Raw genomic sequence first — 23,466 nt, forward strand, 5'->3', positions numbered from 1 at the left:
GTGGAATTCACTAAAGAGACAAAGCAGATGGGGGATTACAGGGAAAAAGAAGTAAAGAATATATTATGTAGCCATTTAAAATTATAATTATGAACTGTATAAAACTATATAAAAATGTTTATATTAAGTGAAAAACTGTGTACCAAATTAGATCTTTGTTCTAACCATAATTATGCAAAAAAAGTGTATAAATGCATAGAGACAAATAAGAAAAAAATCAACACAATTTTCTAGAAGGACAAATAATTGCTAATTTATTTCCTCTTATTTTATGCATATTATACTTACATATTATATACATATATTGTATATTATGTTTATATTTATTCTTTGTGCTTCCAAAGAAATTTTAAATGAAAAGAAAGAAAAAACATTACATTAAAAAATAGTAAGTCCACCAGTTGGGAGAGTCCTGCTAACTGATAGAAAGTAGAAATACTCAATGTCTATTTCCCTCCATTCTAACTAAAAGTCTTGATTACAGGAAATGATGTACTTAACCATTCATTAATTCCACAAACATCTCCTGAGCACTGATAATGTGCCTGACATGGTGCAAGGCACCGGAGATACAAAAATGGATGACACAGTCCCTGCCCTCAGAGAGCTCTTGATTTGATGAATCACCACAGTGAGATTTACTTGGTAATGGTATTTTAATAATTGCTGAGAAGACAAAATTCTCTAAATAATAGTTCACTTCACAGGTGGAAGCCTCAGTCTGACAGAATGTAAAATAGCTCCCTACCTCAAGTCTACTCACAGCAACAGGGATAAGACCGGTCACTGCTGCCAAGAAACTGTCTTTCCAAGACTCACAAATCAGATGCACCAGATTCTTAAATTGCATCACTTCTATCGCAATGGAAAGAGATCTAGTCAATGCCTATACATATTGCTCAGTAAATCTACAGATCTAACATCTTGGCTCACTAATAGGGTGGCTGTTTTAATGCTTGAAGAATAATGTTTGAATGATCGATAATTCCAACACAATTCTACTTACTGGATCTCAATTTTCATAAGGCAAAATCAGGAGCACCACAATTTGTTTATTTCTATGTTTTATTTTATTTTGCCCTTTATTTTTCCGTCTTTATTCCTAATCTTATCATGAGTGGTCACATATAGCACTGAAGAAAAATATAAATCTCAATTTCACTCAAACTCCTGAAACTATTAGAAGAAAAATTAAAAGTAATATGAACTTCTAATTGGCAAACATACTGTTTCTCCACTGAGACCATTTCTGCTAGCTACCAAGACAGAGTTTTTCAGTCAAAATGTGTCTCCTTCCAAGCTGCAGGCTATTTGAAGTAAACAAGTAAAACAAAGGAAAAGGAAAAAAAAAAAAGCCCTACCCAAAAATCCAACATCTCTCACTCTCTTCCCCATAGAACATAAATCCAACTTGAGGATTTTTTATTATAGGATACTCATTTCACTGAATGTCTTCTTAGTAGGGTTTTGTTATCTATCATTTACATAGTAAGAGTTATACTTTATCAGAAGTAACAGAGTCAGTAGCTTATTAAATCAGAAATGCTAAAGCAAAATGGATCCATTTGGGTTTTCCCCACTTTCATTACTTTTTTCTTGTTACCATTGTCATCATCATCATCACCATCATATTTAACATTTATTAAGCAGTTTACAACATGTACCAGGAACTGGACACCACACAAAGCACATACACGTTAGGTCATTTCCTCCTCAAAACTACATTTTAAGCATCAGAGGTCTAAGGAACTTGTCTAAGGCCACACTAACAATAAGATCCCCATCTTTCTAACTTCAGAACTCAACCTCTTAACCACTTTATTAGAGCTTCGTAGAGCTGCTATAAAAAAATTGCCACAAAGTACACGGCTTAAAACAACACACATTTATCCTCTCACAGTTTTGGAGACCAGAAGTCCAAAATCAGTTTCACTGGGCAGAAACTAAGGTGTCAGCAGGGCTGCCCTCCCTCTGAAGACTCTAGGGGAGAAGTTCATTGCCTCCTCCAGCTTCTGGTGGCTGTCAGCACTCCTTCTCTATCCCCACATTACTCCAATCTTCAAGGCTAGCATCTTCAAATCTCTCTCAGCTCCATCTTCATATCCCCTTCTCCTCTGTATGTAGTCAAATATCAAGATCCTTAACTTAATTCCATCAGCCATGTAAGGTAATACTCATAAATTCCAAGGATCAGGAGGTGGATCTTTTGATGGGGGTCTGTTTTTCAGCCTACCACACCACTAAACTCTACTGCTTCTCCAACTGATTTTTTCATGGTTCTTGGTGTGGTGGTAAATCAGATAGTCCAGAAAGATCCCACAGGGAGTAGTACACACTCTCCTTTGAGAAAAGTCAGCCATGCAAGAGAGATAAACCTAAGATTAGAACCAGTTAAGTAAGACAAACACACATATGGCCTTATACTGGAGGTCACCAAAATCCAGCTCATCAGCTCCATACCAACATTGGAACACCAGTCTCCTCACTCCTTACCCCAGTGATATTTCCAAAGAGCCACGAACAAATCTTAAACCAATGCACCATTTCTTCGACAAGACAGACTTTCTCATGCTTTGGGCCTTTGTTCATGCAATTTCTTGTCTTTATGCCTACTGTAATGCTACTCTCCTCAATGCTTTACCATCACACTTATGAAGTCTTTCCTGATGTCCACACTCACAATGACTCCCTTCCTGGCATTTGGTTTCTATTTCTTCAGTGTCACTTGTCATTAGTCTTGAATCATATAGTTGCTTATGTATATATGTATCTTCCTAGAAAGTACAAGGTCCTTTAGAACAAAGACTGTGTACCATCCCAGTGTCTGGCAGAGAATTAGGCACAAATTCTAACTAAATTTGCATTAGAAAGAAGGAAGGAAGAGAGAAAGGAGGGGATTAGAGAGGAAAATGAGGAGGAAAGAGAAAGGAAGAGAAGCGAGGGAAGGGAAGGGAAAGGAAGGGAAGGCAAGGCAAGGCAAGGCAAGGCAAGGCAAGGCAAGGGAAGGGAAGGGAAGGGAAAGGTAAATACTAAAGCCCAGATTGCTTTAAGAGAACAGAAGGAGATACAGTTCTTTCCAATACATATCTGTGAAAGCCCTGAAGAAAGAAGATTTTCAAAAAGGTCTGAAAAAGGGTACCAGAGAGCAAGTACATGGACCTTTCTAGGTATGCTCTAAGCCCTAGAGTATAGGGAAATGATTCATAAAGAAGGGTGTATAGACTCCTGCATCAGAACCTCTGCATCAGCATGCTTGTTAATTGGAAATTCCAAGGGCACCTCCTAGACCTGCCGGATCTGAATTCTGAGGTGCTGAGAAATAGAAATCAACATTTAAAACAAGATTCTGGATGATTCTGATGCCCACTATAGTTTGACATATCATTACTATTGTAAGAAAGAAGAAAAAAGTCAAACAATACCCAGATTTTTTTTTTCTTTTGGCTTGATTCCCAAGGTCTAGTACTGGACTTGATGACCATTTTCCTTTAAAGGTAAAAATGAAAGTCCAGTTTCGAAAATGACAAGGTTGCAGGTCTGCAATATGTTCCAGGGAAAAATGCCAAAGACTCAGAAAGGAGATTTGGGAAAGGTGCCAGGATGATTCAACACTGAGCCCCTCTAGATTATGAAGATATTACTTTAATCAGCCTGGTCATAAGAATGATAAGCCACAATTTGCCTGACACATCCAATCAATGACAGCCTTATGCCAGTTTGTGGTTTTCTGTCATCTCAATTATTTTTCACTGACTTAAATTCTTTTTGAAGACGCTTCCGGGCTTGAGAAATTATAAGGAATTCCCTGGTGTCCCCTCCTGGAGTTATATCATAGATCTTATTGATCTTGAGCTCCAGTCCTCATTCCTCAAATTCCTTCTTAGAAATGATTTGTTACCAGCCTTCCTCAATCTTCTTATAAAATGTAACAGTTCATGCCAGGGTGCAACTAATCTCACCTAACACTTCACTCCCATCACCCTCGCAGAGCTATAGATGCCCAGCGAAGATGACATCTAAGGAGGAGGCTGTCTCCAGGCCGTGGACAATCAATCACTCTGTCATCTTATATTGTGTTCTTTTGTTCTATCATTTTTACAGGACACATTTGCTTTTTAAGGATCAATATTCAATTTAACTTTCTATACACTATAAATCAAGTCTTTAAAAAGTGAAGAAAATATGTTTCTGGTTTTGAAGTTATTTTAAACCATAGCCAGGTCCTAAGCTAAGCCCAATTAATAAGCCTCGTTCTTGCAAATTCTAAGCACCAAGTGTGAGCTATGAGAGGTAGGTTACATTTCTCCCTTTCTGTCAAAGAGTATTGCCATAAGAGATATTTTTAAGTAAAATAATGAGCTGTAAATCAGTCTAATTAGAGAATTTGCAAGTACTCAGCAGATGTAAAATTGTAAGCTTTAAAGAAATAATTTCTTTTGCTCATTATTTCTTGCTATGGATGCTATAAAACATATTCACGACCAGTAATTTTTCTATATGTAAAGATAGAATTATACTCACATAATACTTGAGTGTTATTTTCACCAATGAGTTAAAATTAACAATTTGTTTAATTTAGAAATTTAGAACAAATAAACCTTACTTAACTGTCTTGATATACCATCAAATGCAAGTACCATCTACAAATTTTAAGGAGGACTTGGTTAAATACAAATGGAATTGTAAAAGAAAACTGTTTTATGCATTTAAAATAACTTATTTCTAAATGCCCTCATGAAGTTTAAGCAGATCTCTTCAACCCTATGCATCAGACATGTTTCTGAATTAACTTCCACCCAGAAACCCATGGGATGAAAATTCTGTGTGATAAATTAAGTTGCCAAATGAAATGGATTAGCTATCAGTGAAATTGCCTGATAAGCTGTCAGATCCACTTTGAATTGGGATTCATCCTCTTTCTCCACCTGTTCATTAAGCTCCAAGTTCATGGCAACTCCAGTGACTGATTGCACATTAACAAGCTGTTTAGATGGGAAAGTGTAGCTAGTCTAGTCAACATTCCTACACTTATACATTCATTTAAACATAATTCTCTGGTAATTTATTCTGTTCAAAATCCCAGTGTGGAAAAATGTACCTCTACCCTGAAGTTTAATTTTGGACCCAACAGAGATGTGATGTGTCATAAAATTAAAACTTAACAAAGCAAATCAGATTTACCTCAAGGTCAAAAAAAGCTGGGGAAATTTAATGCCATAAATTTGCTTCTTCAAACAGTTACAAAAATAAAAAGAGTAGTGAAAAAGCTGTTGCCTTTGCACTGTTAGTATGCCAAAATAAAACATTTATTTCTGTCCCTATTCTAAAGCAAACGTTGGCTGCTTTTATAACTAGAAAGTTAAAACCAGCTAAGAATGTTGAAAAATAATTCTCAACCTTTCTTTCTTATCAAAATCACCCAAATCTTCCCTTATATGACACCAAGTGTAATAAATGACTTGTCAATCAAAAAGCACCAAATCTGAGCTGTAAGAATATTGTTCTTACTGAGGCATTAAACACTGACTCTTTTCTTTTTAAGTATACAGAATTTACTCCATAAGGGGGCTATTCACCAAATGCAAATTTAATACAAATCAGTAAGTTCCTCTAAAACTGCTGAAGTTTAAAAGATTTTACCTAAATGTAAGACCAGACACTATAAAACTCTTAGAGGAAAATGCAGGAAAAACACTCTTCGACATAAACCACAGCAAGATCTTTTTTGACCCACCTCCTAGAGTAATGAAAATAAAAACAAAAATAAACAAATGGGACCTAAGTAAACTTAAAAGCTTTTGCACAGCAAAGGAAACCATAAACAAGACCAAAAGACAACCCTCAGAATGGGAGAAAATATTTGCAAATGAAGCAACGGACAAAGGATTAATCTCCAAAATATACAAACAGCTCATGGAGCTCAATATCAGAAAAACAAACAACCCAATTAAAAAATGGGCAGAAGACCTAAACAGACATTTCACTAAAGAAGACATACAGATGGCCAAGAGGCCCATGAAAAGATGCTCAACATCACTATTAGAGAAATGCAAATCAAAACTACAATGAGGTATCACCTCACACCAGTCAGAATGGCCATCATCAAAAAATCTACAAATAGTGTGAAGAAAAGGGAACCCTTTTGCACTGTTGGTGGGAATGTAAATTGATACTGTCACTATGGAGAACAGTATGGAGGTTCCCTAAAAAACTAAAAATAGAACTACCATATGACCCAGCAATCCCACTACTGGGCATATATCCCGAGAAAACCATAATTCAAAAGGATACATGTACCCCAATGTTCATTGCAGCACTATTTACAATAGCCAGGACATGGAAACAACCTAAATGTCCAACAACAGATGAATGGATAAAGTAGATGTGGTACATATATACAATGGAATATTATATACAATGGGTCATTTGTAGAGATGTGGATGGACCTAGAGTCTGTGATACAGAGTGAAGCCAGAAAGAGAAAAACAAATATTGTATATTAACACATATATGTGGAATCTAGAAAAATGGTACAGATGAACCTATTGGTTGAGTAGGAATAGAGACACAGATGGAGAGAACAGACATATAGATAAAGGGGGGGAAGGGGAGGGTGGGACAAATTGGGAGATTAGGTTTGACATAAATACATTACCATGCCTAAAATAGATAGATAGTGGGAACCTGCTGTATAGCACGGGGAGCTCAGCTTGGCACTCTGTGACAACCTAGATGGGTGGGATGGGGGGTGGTGGGAGGGAGGTCCAAGAGGGAGGGGATATAGTTATACATATAGCTGATTCACTTCATTGTACAGCAGAAACTAACACAACATTGTAAAGCAATTTTACTCCAATAATAAATAAATAAATAAATAAATAAATAAATAAAAGATTTATATATCATGAAAATATAAGAATGCTTACTTTCTACCGATAAGCTATTTTTCTTCACTATTATTTATGGAGCCTAATTTTTATATGAATTAATGATTAGAATTAAGAAGTCAGGGTCGGGGCTTCCCTGGTGGCGCAGTGGTTGAGAGTCTGCCTGCCAATGCAGGGGACACGGGTTCAGGCCCTGGTCTGGGAAGATCCCACATGCCGCGGAGCAACTAGGCCCGTGAGCCACAATTACTGAGCCTGCGCGTCTGGAGCCTGTGCTCCGCAACAAGAGAGGCCGCGATAATGAGAGGCCTGTGCACCGCGATGAAGAGTGGCCCCCACTTGCCGGAACTGGAGAGAGCCCTCGCACAGAAACAAAGACCCAACGCAACCATAAATAAATAAATAAATAAATAAAAATTTAAAAAAAAAAAAAAAAAAAGAAGTCAGGGTCACTTTTCCCTTTCTCTACACATGTAAAGCAAGGCCTTAATTGAAGAAAAATTAAGTAAACTAAAAGCCAAATGACTACGATTATATTCAGTCAACAGAACAGAATGAATATCATCCACATGTTTTAGACCCCACAAGAAGCAGCTCCCCAAAAGTCACAAATAAAGAAGAAAAATAACTTAGAAATTAAGTTGACCTGTATATGTAACAAATAAAATATACATTTTCTTTGGTTGAAATTAATAGAAGTGTACATAAAATTGTTTTTCAATTTTACCATATGATTAAAAAATAAAAATTTTAAAAGTAAAAGAGCATAGACGATTCCATATACGGTTGCACATGAGCATTAGAAAGCCCCTAGCCTCATGAAATGTTAATTAGCATCATTATAAAGTTCAGCTTTTAACTAGATTTAACCATAATCAACTGTTGACAACTCACACAATTACAAGACAAACTATGGCAGATGGTGTTTGTATTTATTAACTACCAGTAGAATTAGAATTCACTTCCCCATTCCCTTCATCCTAATGTAAGCACAGCTGCTTCCCCTTCCAGGGACTGGGTGCCTCCTCTACAGTCTCAGTCCAATTGGCTCAGTCCATGGAAAGTAGCAATGAAAGGGCTGAATCCAATTTCAGAAGCTAGGGATGCTTTCAGTAAGTGTGAAGGCTTTTTACAAAGCAGGGGTGCTCTGGCTTATATGGCACCTAGGGACTACCACCCATTCTAGCCCCAGGGGTGGGCTTTGAGATTTTCTTGCACAGGGAAAAGGCTCAAAGTTTCAGAGAAACCATGCTTTTCAACAACCTCTAAGAACCAAAGCCATGGCCATAAGACATCCCCAGGGCTAAGTGCTGTGCTGGATCCTAGGTACCACTCTGAAAATGAAAACAAAACAAAACAAAAAAACCCAGTTCTTCTCTCATTTCAAGGTACTGCAATGTCCATCTCTTTCCCCACCATCTTGAATTTCAGGAACAGAACAGCGGCAATGAACTTGAGCTATTGGGTTTCTCTGTTGAGAAACATTCAGTACTGTTCTCCTCAGGCCTCCAACCAACCCAACCCCACCCAATGCCTCCAGGCTACCACAGCCAAGTTACTTGTACCTTGGTGTCAAAAAAATTTTATAGGTAAAATCCTGCATTCAATTCCAGAAGATAATACCAAAAGTTATGTTTCTTGTCTTCATAGAATTGGAAATTAAAACAATTAAGTACAATTCAAAGGCATAGGTTAAAAAAATTCATCAAAGTTAATATTGATGAAGTTTGGGGAAATACATACTCCTCTAACTTGAGAGATATAAATTCATTTAACCTTTCCATAGAGCTATTTGGTTAATACATCAAAAGTTTAAAAACTTTCATACTCCCATAATTTCACTTCAAGGACTATATTCCAAGGGAATAATCAAAGATTTTTTTACAAAGATTTATCTGCTAGGATATTTGTCTCAGCCTGTTTGAAACAGTAAAAAACATGAAACAATCTAAGTTTCCAACAATAAGGGAATAGTTAGATAAACATTCATGTGTATGACTGAATATCATGCAGCTATTTAAAATGACATGTAAAAATGATTTTTAAAAATTAAGCAGTATTTTCTAAAATTCAAAATACATCTATAAAATAAAAAGAAAATAACCTGAAGCATAAACGCTGAACTTAAACAATGATGTATGTGTTTGGAAACGTTATGGAGAATATTTTATTCTTTTCTGTATTTTATATTTTCCCTATTTTAAATATTAATGTGTATTCCTTTTGTAATCAGCCACCCAAAAAGATCTTTTAAAATATTTTTTAAATACAACTGACTAGTATGTGTGACAAACAAAATATAAATTTCCCTAAGTGCACTGAAGAATTCTCAAAGAGAGAGAAAAAAAAATCTCTGAAAACATGGAACAAACGCCCAAGCAGTTCCGATCACTTTCCCCCAGCATTTTTTTTAATTTTAGTCTCTCAGAGTCCCTTGAGGACTATGTTACTATTTAACTCCAAGGGATATTCCCTTAAAAATAGTGACAAGAGGGGTCAAAAATAGAAGTTGAAAACTCAGAGGGGAATTTCCTGGAAGCCATCCATCCCTCTTGGCAGTTATTTTCTTTTGAGGATTATCTTCTAATTCCTTGGAGTATTTAATGTTTAGTTTGATTCCACAAATTCCCCCAGAAAGAAAAATTGTAAATCAGAAAAACAAAGAAGTGATGGGTCAAAGAACAGAAATATTTTGAAAAATATGTTGGGATGCAAAGCTAAATAACAACTGAAATGATAATTTAACACATCATAAAGGCTCTTTTACATTTAACCTTTCACTCCATCCTCGCAGAGACCCTGTTTTCTGTCTATGCACACACTAGATAAAGCGAAGACACCAATATTCTTACAGCTGGAAGCTCACACTTAAACCTGTAACCAGTGTTAAGAATTCACCTCAAAAAAATTGTTCTCACCCATCCTACACCCATACCTGTCTGCTCAACTATATTTCACAGGTTGATCAAATGACAGCTATCCACAGTGGTGATTTTGATCAGCACTTCTGATCAGCAGGTCCTGGCATAGCATAGGAAGGAAAGTAAAGAGGGAGAATGATGGGTAGAAATTCTTTCCCCTTTGCCTGGCTTAGCTGGAATGGGTGCTGGGCTGGATCTGAAGAGAGGGTGGCAAGAAATGGTTTCTGAACATTATTATCTCCATGCTAAGAAATAATGCTCCAGAAACTTCAACAGTATCACCCCAAAAGTAATTTGTAGCTAGCTATGAACTACCTAATAGTCGGTTATCCCAAATTAAGAGCTCTGAAATTTCAGTAAATTTATAGTGAACACTTGGTTTTAATACTGCCTTACTCAGCAGACTCTTAGGCCCACTGAGTTCTTCAGAACCAATGAAAAGAACTGATTAAAACATGGAGGAACCATTTTAAAGAGAAAAAGCAATATGAAGAAGCATAAACTTAAGAAAAAGCAATATGAACATAAAACTCAATAAGGAGAAAAAATTACAAAACCTCAAAGAAATAATGGAAAGAAATGGAAAAATCGTTTTATTTTGTCTACTTGCATAAAACTTAAAATAACTGTTTCATTGTGGTTAATACTTTAATTGTAGTTCAACTTTTCTGACAGGGTGAACTCTCTAATAAGGACCTAAATGCTTTGTAGTTAGAATCTCAGGCTTCCTTACAATTAGCAAAATTTTACAAGCTATTTAACGATAGCTATTTAACAAAAGCCTCAATCTGTCAACTGTACATTTATATTTATTCACATAACTGTTTAACTACAGTCTCCCACTAGTTTGTAAACTTAAGAACTTAGATGATCTCTGTTTTTCTCACCATTTTCTCTCTCACACTTAGCATAGGGCTTGTCATATAGCAGACACTTCATATATATTTGTTGAATGAACGAATGAATGAATTATGAAACATCTGACTAAAGGCATTCCCATGAAAATCAAGAATAAGCAAGAATGTCTTACGGCAGGTAATTTAACAGTGTTATCATGCAGTAGCCAATGCAAGGAAAGGGGCAGAGAAATAGTGTGTATAACAATATATATGCCTAGAAAACCCAAGAGAATCAACTGAAAAGCTACAAAAACTAACTGCAGTAAGGTGGGCAATTATTAAGTTAATAGCTTTTCTGTATTACTGAAAATCATCTGGTAAAATAAATAATAGAAAAAATAGATACCATTCATGATAGCAACAAAATTACAAACTTGCTAGGATAAAACAACTGTGTGAGACCCATAAGATGAAAACTATAAAACTTTACTGAGGGATATTAGGGAAAAGAGATTTAAATCAATCTAACAACCAGCACCATTCCTAGACAGGAAGATGCATTATGTTAAAAATGTCAGGGCTTCCCTGGTGGCGCAGTGGTTGAGAATCTGCCTGCCAATGCAGGGGACACGGGTTCGAGCCCTGGTCTGGGAAGATCCCACATGCCGTGGAGCAACTAGGCCCGTGAGCCACAACTACTGAGCCTGCACGTCTGGAGCTTGTGCTCCGCAACAAGAGAGGCCGCGATAGTGAGAGGCCCGCGCACCGTGATGAAGAGTGGCCCCCGCTTGCCGCAACTAGAGAAAGCCCTCGCACAGAAACGAAGACCCAACACAGCCACAAATAAATAAGTAAATAAATAAATTTAAAAAAAAATGTCAAAACTCTCCAAATAACCTACATTTCTAATCAAAATTCCATTGATATTTCTGGGATTTTTGTTGTGATGGAGGTTGTTTTTCTTTTCTGTTTTGATTTTGAACTTGACAAAACAATTCTAAAATTTATCTGGTAGAATAAAAGGACAAGATTCACCAAGAAATAAATAAAAAGGCGGACAAATGGCAGAGGTTGAGGGAGGAGTCACAGGATCCCAAACCAGAATACATATGTGAAAGCCACAATAATTTAAAAATATACACCACTACCTTTTCATGAGCATAAATTCTATGTGCAGCTTAATATAAATTAAAGAAACAATTTAAAAGGTAGAAGCAAAGAGTATATATTACTCTTGTTAACATATAATAAGCTTTCCCCCAATTAAAAAGAGACAAATGTCTAATAGAAAACCTAGTTAGGATATGAGCATAAAACTTTAAAAAATGCAAATGCCCAATAAATATAAGAAAAAAGCATTCAATATCACTCTTAATAAAACAAATTGGATAATATTAGTCACTATTAAATTGGTAGGATTGATTTTGTAATGATGTAAGCTGGTATTTACAAGAATTTGCACTTATACATCACCCTTGAAAAAGTATATTATAACATTCTTTCTAAGAAGCAATGGATATCAAATCATTTTTTAAAATATTATAGCCTTTTACCTGATAACTCCTTCTAACTAAAACATTTTGAAGAAGTAATTGGAGATGTTTATAAAAATTTTGGTATGAGGACATTCATTATAGATTTATAAAAATGAAAAAAATGGAATAATAATCATTTAAAATCATGTTCTTAACATTTAAGGAAGTGGGAAGTGGGATATATATAAGTGGGGAAAAAAGCAGCTTACAATACAGCACATATAGTATTGTTGTAAAGTATACAACCTATAGCTGTATAGTGGTTATCTCTGGATTAAAAGTTGACATATTTTATTTCTTTCTACTTTTCTGCATTTTCCAAATTTCTAACACATGCATTAGTGTTATCTGCAGAAAAAAATTAATGTTACACATTTGTAAATTACCAATACTATGCGACATCAAATGAGTCTTACTGATAAGGTGTATCTATAATGTAAAAGCAAACTATTTATATAGCCTTATTTTGAATGTGGCTTTAAGACTACATTGCAGGGCTTCCCTGGTGGCGCAGTGGTTGGGGGTCTGCCTGCCAATGCAGGGGACACGGGTTCGGGCCCTGGTCTGGGAGGATCCCGCATGCCGCGGAACAACTGGCCCCGTGAGCCACAATTGCTGAGCCTGCGCGTCTGGAGCCTGTGCTCCGCAACAAGAGAGGCCGCGATGGTGAGGGCCCGCGCACCGCGATGAAGAGTGGCCCCCACTTGCCACGGCTGGAGAAGGCCCTCGCACGGAAGCGAGGACCCAACACAGCCATAAATAAATAAATAAATAAATAAAATTTTTAAAAAAAGACTACATTGCAGGATTTTTTTATATCTGTATTCAGCAAAATGATAGACTTTGTGGGATATCTCACCTGTGGAAATAGACCTTATGATTTTTTTTTTTTTGAAATTGCTTTTTATTCCCAAAAGTAGGTTTGAGAGTATCATTTCTAAGACTGTCTTCTCTGGTTTTGGTCTTCCCCCAAAAAATTAGTAGTAGTAGTAGTAGTAGTAGTAGTAGTAGTAGAAATAGTACCTTCATAGTATGATACTTTGTTCCTAAGTGCTGCTACCTATAGGAGGAAAATTTATTACATGTATGTTTTTATGAACCTAATAAGGAACTACAAAAAAAAATCCCATCCTCAGCTATAGGAAAATAACATATACATTTTTTACTTTATTTCTTCACTTACATAAGCCTTAAGATGGATTATTAGCTACAAAATGCTATAAAATTTGATTTGTCAAAAAGCTGATTTTGTCAGTATATTTTATACATTCATTAAAAAATTATTACTTCACTTATGTCATGTACTATTTTTAAAAACAATATAGAAAATATCAAGTATTGGCATGGATATAGAGCATGCTTAGTAGACAGCAGTATCTAATAAGTATGAACATACACAGATCCTATGATGAAACCATTCTACTCTCAGAAATAAACCCAACAGAAATAATAGATATCTGTTCACAAAAATACACATGCACACATACAAATGTGTTAGGATGTTCATTCAAGGAGTAAAAGACCCCAAATTGAAATTAACTCAATGCCCGTCAACAGTAGATTGGATAAACTGTGGCATAGTCACAAAATGAAATATTACATAATAATAATGAAAATGAATTACTGACATCTATACATAACAACACAGATCGATCTTACAAGCATAATGATGAACTAAAAGAACCAAACATTGCGGTGTATATACTATATGGTTCCATTTATATAAAATATAAAAAGAGGCAAAACTAACATATGCTACTAAAAGTGAGGACAGTGAACCCACTGTCATGTATTCACTACAAGATACTAGGTGATGCCAAGAGCTCTTCCAGGGTACTGATAATGTTCTGCTTTTTGATCTAGATGGAGTAACACAGGCATACCAATTTGCGAAAATTTACTGAACTCTACACTTATGTGTGTGTGTTTGTGTCTATTGTGTATTTTGTGTCTTGCTCAACAAAATGTTAAAAGAAGAAACATATAATACAGAAATTTAATGAAGAAAAAAAATTTAGGGCTTTGTTAGTAGATGAAATTTCATATTGTATCAAGCAGTTGCTGTCAATTTTGTCCAAAATATTTCTGAGTAAATGAACCTACTGGGTGGACCAAAAGGTTTGTTCGGTTTTTTCCATAAGATGGCTCTAGTAGCACTTAGTTAGTTGTCTTTAACTTCATTCGAAACAATTTTGTTAGATTGTATTTGACAGCTGTCATATCAGTTTGCATTTAAAAAAAGACTTATCAAAATTGGTCAATTTTTATGTAGCCATTTTAATATTGAAGATGGATGGAAAAAAGCAACATTTTCGGCATATTATGCTGTATTATTTCACGAAAGGTAAAAACGCAACTGAAACACACAAAAAGATTTGTGCAGTGTATGGAGAAGGTGCTGTGACTGATCAAACGTGTCAAAAGTGGTTTGAGAAGTTTTGTGCTGGAGATTTCTCGCTGGACAATACTCCACGGTTGGATAGACCAGTTGAAGTTGACAGCAATCAAATCGAAACAATAATTGAGAACAATCAACGTTGTACCACGTGGGAGATAGCCAACATATTCAAAATATCCAAAGCAAGCACTGAAAATCATTTGCACCAGCTTGGTTATGTTCATTGCTTTGTTGTTTGGGTTCCACATAAGTTAAGCGAAAAAAACCTTCTTGACCACAGTTCCACATGTGATTCTCTACTGAAACGTAAAGAAAATGTTCAATTTTTAAAACAAATTGTGACAGGTGATGAAAAGTGGATACTGTACAACAATGTGGAATGGAAGAGACTGTAGGGCAAGCGAAATGAACCACCACAAACCACACCAAAGGCCAGTCTTCATCCAAAGAAGGTGATGTTGTGTATATGGTGGGATTGGAAGGGAGTCCTCTATTATGAGCTCCTTCCAGAAAACCAAACGATTAATTCCAACAGGTACTATTCCCAATTAGACCAACTGAAAGCGGCACTCAATGAAAAGCGTCCAGAATTAGTCAACAGAAAACGCATAATCTTCCTTCCGGATAACACAAGACTGCATGTTTCTTTGATGACCAGGCAAAAACCGTTAGAGCTTGGCTGGGAAGTTCGGATTCATCTGCCGTATTCACCAGACATTGCACCTTCAGATTTCCATTTATTTTGGTCTTTACAAAATTCTCTTAATGGAAAAAATTTCAATTCCCTGGAAGACTGTAAAAGGTACCTGGAATAGTTCTTTGTTCAAAAACATAAAAAGTTTTGGGAAGATGGAATCATGAAGTTGCCTGAAAAATGGCAGAAGGTAATGGAACAAAAGGGTGAATATGTTGTTCAATAAAGTTCTTGGTGAAAATGAAAAATGTGTCTTTTATTTTTACTCAAAAAACCGAAGGCACTTTTTGGCCCACCCAATATTTTCCCAATGATCTGAATTCTAATTTCAAATAAGCCTTATTTCAGCTTTACTGAAAAAATACATTAAAATAACATTTATTTTAAGCAAGTAGAGGGGATTATTTAAAAAAACTTCTATAAAGTAACATTTCTTCCATCACATGCAGTCCCACTACCTGATTTGCCTATGTAAATATTCAGCTATTCTATATTAATTAAATTATACCCAGCTATTAAATGGTTATCTATCCAATCACATGTCACTATCTTAATTTTTGTCATGATTATGACATTCACAACTAATGCAGTAAAAACACCACTAAAGTAAACAAAAACAATTATTTCCCTTTGTCATTAGTTCATATGAATTACCAACAATGTTATAGAAACTCAGCTTTTATTATAAAGTCTCAGAATTGGACAACTTTTCCTGGACACAATTCAAGTAAACAGTATAACAGCTAAAGCTGTAGAATATAGGATAAACCCTTTTAGTTGGTTAAATGTCTATCTGTGCATAAGACTTGAAGAACATGCATAATTTACCTTGTGACACTGACTGATAGAAAAAAAATCATTTTTCTGATATTAGAACTAAGCAGTATAATTCTGCTACTGTTTACTGAGTGTGTCTATATGCTAGGCACTGAGTGAAGTGCTTTCTATATATTACCTCTTTTGATTTTCACAACAGCCCTATGAAGTAGGCCCTATTACTATCTCCATTGTACCAATGAATAAACTAAGGCTCAGAAAGGTTAAATAATTTACTGAAGGTCATTTGGCCAGGAAGTTAAAGAGGCATATTTAAAATAATGACTGATCTGACATCAAGCCCTCTATGATGAACTACAATGTAAATGTATCTCTCCTTGTCAAGTTGGGGTGGGGAAAGGAAGAACTAAAATAAACAAACCTTTTCCTCACTTTCCACTTTAAACATCCTTTTTATGGCAAACTGAATTCATCTTTGGCCAAAGCCAACCCATCAGAGTTGGAAAGTTAACCACTTTTCCATTATACAGCCCACAATCCACAAATGAATAAAAATCACATCTCCTACAAAATATTTTTCTGTGATTGTGGTACAACTAAAATTGTCTCTAATGATATAATACTGAACCATAAATTAAATGGATGTATTCTTCCCCAAACTCTAGCAAAGACCAAAACTCTTACCAAATAGTCTTAGTACAAAATTATACAAGGGCCTAGTTACAGTAAATAGATCGTCTTATACGCTGCTACGTACAAAAAACTGTACTTGAATCTTTATAGCAGCTCTATTGGTTACAGAAAAATACTGAGGAGAACCCAAATGCCCTTCAGTGGGTGAATGGCTGAACAAACTTTGGTATATCAATGCAACAGACTTATTACTCAGCAATAAGAAGGAATGAACTACTGATACATGCAACAACCTGAATGGACCTCAAGGGCTTTATGTTCAGTAAAAAAAAAATCAGTCTCAAAAGGTTACATACTGTATGATTCCATTTATATAACATTCTTAAAATGACAAAACTATAGAGATGGAGAACGGGGCGGGGGGGGCAGGGAGGTGGGTGCCACTACAAAGGGTAGCACGAGGGAGTTCTTTCATGATAATAGTTCATGATAATAATAGTAACAGTTCTCGATCATGGTGTTGGTGGTGGTTATAAGCATCTATACATGGCATAAACTTGCATAGAACTACACACACACACATACACACAACACACGAACGCCAGTTAAAAAATGTTGAAACTTGAATAAGGTCTATAGGCTAGTTAATAGCAATGTACCAATGCCAATTACCTGGTTTTGATATTGTACTATAGCTATAGGACTTACACAAGACTCTTTGCACTATTTTTGCAATTGCCTATAATTATTTCAATATAAAAAGTTTAAACAAAAAAATGGCCCTGGGTACGAGAGTCTGAATTGGAACCTGGTCTGCCTGAATCTAAAATTTGTGTCACTTCCCTATGTACCCTAATGCCTACAAAATCTATTTTATTAAAATATGCATTATTTCCTACAGAGAAGAATATAATATATAGGAGGTTCATCCTGGGTCACGTTTAAAGAACTCTAAGAAAGTTCAAAAAGTACTTTATTAGGAAAAAATTTTAAATATCAAATCATTTCATTGATGGCAACTAAGACCAGGTGTTCCAATGCCCAATATGGACATGGAAAGAGAGCTTTACAAGTGACAGAAAGTGATGACTGGGCTGCTTTGGCACCTTGACTGGGCATATTGCCTCTCATTCCCCCTCTCACCAGAGGCAGCTCTGGAGTTTCCTGCCATGTTGCCTTGTTCACCTGAAAGGTTAACAGCTGTTCCTCTCCTGACACACCAGGCAAACAAGCGGCACAGCAGAAAGCTGTAAAACAGAGTCATTACACTGTACATCTGGAATCTCTTTTCCATCTACCTGAGTACTTCCTAATGAGGTTGTCCTTGTGAGATGTAGAACATGGCCAAATTATAATTATCTCAGCCAGAGAAGTAAGCTAAAGGTGCCAAATGCTTTTTGGAAGTTGCTGCCTGCCTTCATATAAATTCATCAAACCCTTGTACACTAAGTGACAGCTATGAAAAATTATACATACAGGCAAGGACAAAGAATCAAAATAGTGATGGGATGTTCTCCTGTTAGTGATGCTTTCCTGTTTAGCACCATTTTATTTTATTTCACTAAAAGTTACCCTCCAAATTATTTTTATTTATTGATCAGAAAAATATCAAATAAATCATTTTTTTAAAATCAGAGCCAAAATTGTGTTCACTATGTCAAGTCCCCAGTGCTGAATGTGCTATGGGTGCTACAAATCCAATTGCATATAGTTCAATTTAATAAATACATAGTATCAGATGTTTATTAAGAACATAAGGACAAGACATTGCTTAGGGAGATGACACAAAAAGTGAAAAAGACACCAGTTTGTAACCTCAGTGAGGAGATAAACAGTTATACAGCTAACAAAACTCAGGAAAAACCATAATTACTGATATTATGAAGTATGCTAACATGGCAAATTCAATGTTATGTTAATAACAAGAAAGAGAAAACTCATGAGAATGGTCTTAAGGTATTTAAGAAGGAAATAAATGTCATCGATTATACTCCACAGGGCAGAACTGGGATCAAAGGCTGGAAATTACAAGAATATAGAGGAAGGCTGGTGATGTATATATAGTTTTTAATTAATTTTAATTGTTTTAAATTAAAGTTCACATGTTTATAGACTTCAGGAACTTCCTAAATAAATCATTGATAGGGACTTCCCTGGTGGTCCAGTGGTTAAGACTCTGCACTTCCACTGCAGGGGGTGCGGGTTTGGTCCCTGGTTGCGGAACTAGGATCCTGCATGCCACGTGGTACAGCCAAAAATAAATAAATAAATAAATCATTGATGACTTACTAACTACGAGAGTATCCAATGAAACCTCTGTACTGGAGAGGAGTTGATGAGACTCTTTCCAAGGGCCTGTCTTCTCCAGAGGCCCCTCGTATCACAGAAAGCATCTTGTTACCCAGAGCCACAAATGAACAGCCCATAGAGACTAGATATAAGGGAGACTTGTAGGAACGAGGTGATCTGAGGATGGAATTGTATCCAAAAGGAGTGATTCACATTGGGTGGAGATTAAATGACTCTGACACATGCTCTCTCATGAAGAGTTTACATTTTAGAGAGGTCCCAGAGGAGGAAGGAAATACAAAGGCATTAGAAGAAGAGAAGGAGAAAAACTGAGCTTCAATTATGGAAAAGCAGATACAGCACATAGCAACCGACAGTCACTTCCGAGAGAGGAACAGGCTGAGCAGGCTTCCACACTTCCTGCTGGCCAACACTATGCTATATCCTGAACAGTGCTTCACTTCCCCATGAGACCTGTCCGTTCACCTACCAAGGGCTACTATCCTGTGTGAATTTACTCAATCACCAGAGGGAAACCTGAGACAATGCTGAACTTCATCTGAATTCTGTACTCCTGGAAAGCAAAAACTGTCAAGAAATTACCCCTCACCCCTTTTGTGTTCCTGGAAACAGCTTACTGCAAAGAACCACTCTTCCCCATGTAGCTTAGATAAGACTCACGATGACCCCTTGTAACCTATGACAAGGCCAAGACACAGACACTCCAAATTCCCATTCTTTATCTCATAAATGATTAGCTGAAATATTTGTCCCCAGTGACCATTCTGGTCGATCAATGCCTGTTAACCGGACTTGACCTAAATTTATTCAGGCTTCTCTCCTTCCTCCAAGCCCCTGAACTTTGGGCCACCCTTGAGCAATGGAAGGTGAACAACCCCTCTTTAAAGACCCCCTCCCAATAATCAGCTGGCCTCAAGGAAAAACATTCCCTGATCAACTGTTCAGTCATGCCACCCTCTCATCCCATTGCCCCACATCCAATTCTTTCCAGCCTGTTTACTTCTCCCTGTAAAAGAAAAGCCCTTTTCTGCTTGAACTTTGAGATGCTTATAGATCTCATGGTCAAAGTGGTTCTTCCTACTGCAATATTCCTCCTCTTCCTATTGAGATAACCCTCGACCCCTTATTATAATAATCTTTTTGAATAAAGCCTCTTCTTTTTACCTAAGTCTAGATTTGTTTTTGACACTTTCAACTTGCAAAGAGCCTAACTTTACAAAACACAAATTAAAATAATTAAATATCCTCTTATTATTGATATTTATTTTTACAGAATCACAACTATTATGTATTTCTTGATATACACCCACATAATAAAATATATAGAAGATACAGACCACCATAAAATAAACTAAAATCAAACATAAATTAACTGTTATTTTCCCAATGTTTGAAAACAAAAATTACTTAATATCATTAATTACTAAAATAATTAAAATAAAGCATTAAAAACAAGCATGAAAAGTTGAAACCAACCGAGGTCTGGAAATTGCAGAAATAATTTCTTTATATTTTACTTTTGTCTTCTGCAGATCAATCATCTCTTTACAAAGTCAAAAGAAGAAAAAGCTTGATGAACTTGTTTTTATGTTGGCCAACTATTAACTCAGGCATTAAACTAACAATAATACAGCTGCTAAAGTTCTTTCTGAAGAACTTTCTGCCAACAATCTGTCACTTTTCCAGTGGTCCAGTACCCTAGTTTCAACTTAGCATGGATACCATGTAGAGTTAGCACGTTAACTGTATCACATACATAAAATAAACCTTCAGTGTTTTTAATGAATAAGGTAAATACATGATATTTCTATTCCTGAAGGGATTTTTTTTCTAAAATACCTCTATTCCTATTTATGAAAAAATATTTTTAAATAATAAATACTCATATTATAAGCAGATAGGACAGGGGGTCCCCAGAGAAAGAGAACCAGGCATGGCTTTCTTGACGTAAGAGAGGCCATTTTTGGCCTAAGTCATTTTGTGATCTAAGCCTGGCCACACTGCTTGCCTTTGAACAGGTCTCAGTAATTAATGATTTTAAGGGAAGTGAAAGAATGCAGGAACAAAGGAAAAGCAGTCAAGAAACAATAGTTCAGCGATAAAACAGAGTCCTAGTTCCTCCTCAAGGGATATATGTAATAATCTGTATGAGTTCTGCAGGAACTAAGGCCCCCATCAAGGTGGAGGATGGAATGATGATGACGACCTTTTCTGACTTCAATCAACTAAAGCTTTGACTCTGTTGACCTTTGCCCCAATTCTATGCTGAATTCTCCTCTGCTCAAGTCCCTTCATGAATACGCATACACCACTCAAGTCCCTTCATGAGTACGCAAGTACCCTTAGCTTAAAACTTCCCCAATTTTGCTGTTCTGCGAGACACTGCTTTGGAAAAGATCCCTGGTGTTCTTCCTACTTGTTGCAAGTAATAAGTCCTTCCTTCTCCCAATCTTTGGCTTGGTTGTGTCTTTTGGCCTGACACCCACCAAGACTCGAACCCAGCTTTAGGGTAACAGTATAACAAATACATCACAAAAAATCAACTACTCACCAGCATTGACTATAGCATCTACCTCTAGCAATGTGATGTCACCTCTATAGAGAGAAACTTCTTCACTCAAACTTTTCTTCACCTGTGACGTTTCCTGAGTATTTTCTTCTGTAATAAAGAAGGAATATATATTAATAGTAATATTCTTATTTAATTTAATAAAGACAATTTGAATACAAGAGCCAATATGGGTCACACTCTGATACATTAGACAAGTGGAAATAAATGTATAAGTACCAGGGATGTGACTGACTTATTCTCTATTTATTGTGTATTCCCCAATACAAATGCAGTATCACATACATAATAGGCATTCAATAAATTTAGGCATGTTATATGGGTCAACAAAAAGTTCAATGTTTACTATTAATATTATAAAAATATCAATTTTAAGATATAATTATGTACCACTGGTTTCACAAGAAGATGAGAAAAAGATGTGTAACTACCAAGACAAAATAAATTTTTACAGTGAACGAGCTTATTTCTATTTTGTTCTAATTACCTAAAATGCATCCTTGAAAAGAATTTTTACTCAGAAAAAAAAAATTTAGGTTCAGCTCTTTGCTACTTCTAAGTAATAAGCTGTCCCTCGGAATGGTATGGATCAAGAACATTTGAAAGTGTGATACTGCTTCTTTATCAAATTCTATAAACCTTTCACTCTAAGAGGGCGCTGCTAGATTGAAAAGAGAAAAATCTCTGTCCTGCACACAAGAGCCAGAAAGCTGGTGTATTTAAAACAAGCCAAAACATTATCTTCCAAAACCTGACATATTTTTTAATGTTTTTGAGGGGTACTATAATCTGAATTTTCATGTATTTTTTTACAGATAGTAATGTTAAAATATATTCAACGAAGCTATATAAAATCAATGTTTTAAAATACATTAAATTGCTATACATAAAAAGCTTTTTAATATAACTTTAGGAAACATGATTTATAAATTCAAACATTTTAAACTCATGATCTATGCAAATCTTTCAAGGGGGAAGGTAATGCTATTGATTCACAAAGACACTGTCAAATGAGCTTGCAATAATGAGGTATGTAGGGGATTTGAGGTGATAGGTTACAAGACACTTAAATTGTCTTCGGGCCCTGATAACCAAAGAAAAAATTGGCCAAGACGAAGGAAATGATCTGTGGCCATAAAAGTGATCTTTCCTCTCTCTGCCTCCAAAGCATCCCCTTCTTTGCAATCACTTTTCTCCTTAAAGGATTCTAATCAATTATTCATTGGTGGTAGTAGCAGTAGTAGTAATAATAATAAGCAGGAGAATAATGTGGGAGAATTGTACATTAAAAGAGTAGAGAAAGACTTTAGAAGACCTCAAAATAGAAAACACTTACAGCTGACTTGACCACCTCAGGGACTCCTAGAGTGCTGTTTCCCTGAGTCAGGTAAAGACTAAGAGTTAGTCAGATAAAGACTAACTGTTCAATTCTTGGTTCTGCCAATTAACAACTGGGTGACCTTGGATAAGTTATATATTTTCGCCATGCCTCAGTTCATAAATTACTGGCTCCTTTACAGTTAACATGAGTTCATTACACTTAGAATAATGTTTGGTCCATAGTAAGCTCTCAACAAACATGCCCCTTTTTTACAAAGGTTTTACAGAGGTGACAAATATTATTTCAGCATCCATACTGAAATACCACAATAGTTTTTAAATATTTTCAACATTTATTATTATTATTATTCCCTATCAGTGAAAGAGATTGGATTTTGTTTGTGCTCTTACTAATCTGTCAATGCCTGGTCCAATGACAAAGACTTTGAGCAAGAAGACCTTGAGTTCCATGACCAATCAATTTCTATTCTTACTACTTTTACCAAATTAGAAAGTCCTGATTCCCAAATAAAGATTGTTGGATGATAATAAATATTTGGTGGCTTTGTCAGAAAATTCTGGA

General features: G+C 35.9%; 1 protein-coding gene across 4 annotated transcripts in view; it reads right to left on the reverse strand.

The window, feature by feature from the left end:
- MACROD2 (mono-ADP ribosylhydrolase 2) overlaps positions 1-23,466 on the reverse strand; it is a 2,013,670-nt gene that overhangs the window by 1,906,002 nt on the left and 84,202 nt on the right. For all 4 annotated transcript variants that reach the window (XM_057529039.1, XM_057529040.1, XM_057529041.1 and 1 more), the window contains exon 3: positions 21,546-21,653. In XM_057529039.1, coding sequence (XP_057385022.1) covers positions 21,546-21,653 — 108 coding nt within the window. The remainder of the gene's footprint in view (positions 1-21,545; positions 21,654-23,466) is intronic.

The sequence above is a fragment of the Balaenoptera acutorostrata genome, chromosome 15 (genome assembly GCF_949987535.1).
Source record: "Balaenoptera acutorostrata chromosome 15, mBalAcu1.1, whole genome shotgun sequence".
In the NCBI taxonomy this organism is placed as follows: domain Eukaryota; kingdom Metazoa; phylum Chordata; class Mammalia; order Artiodactyla; family Balaenopteridae; genus Balaenoptera; species Balaenoptera acutorostrata.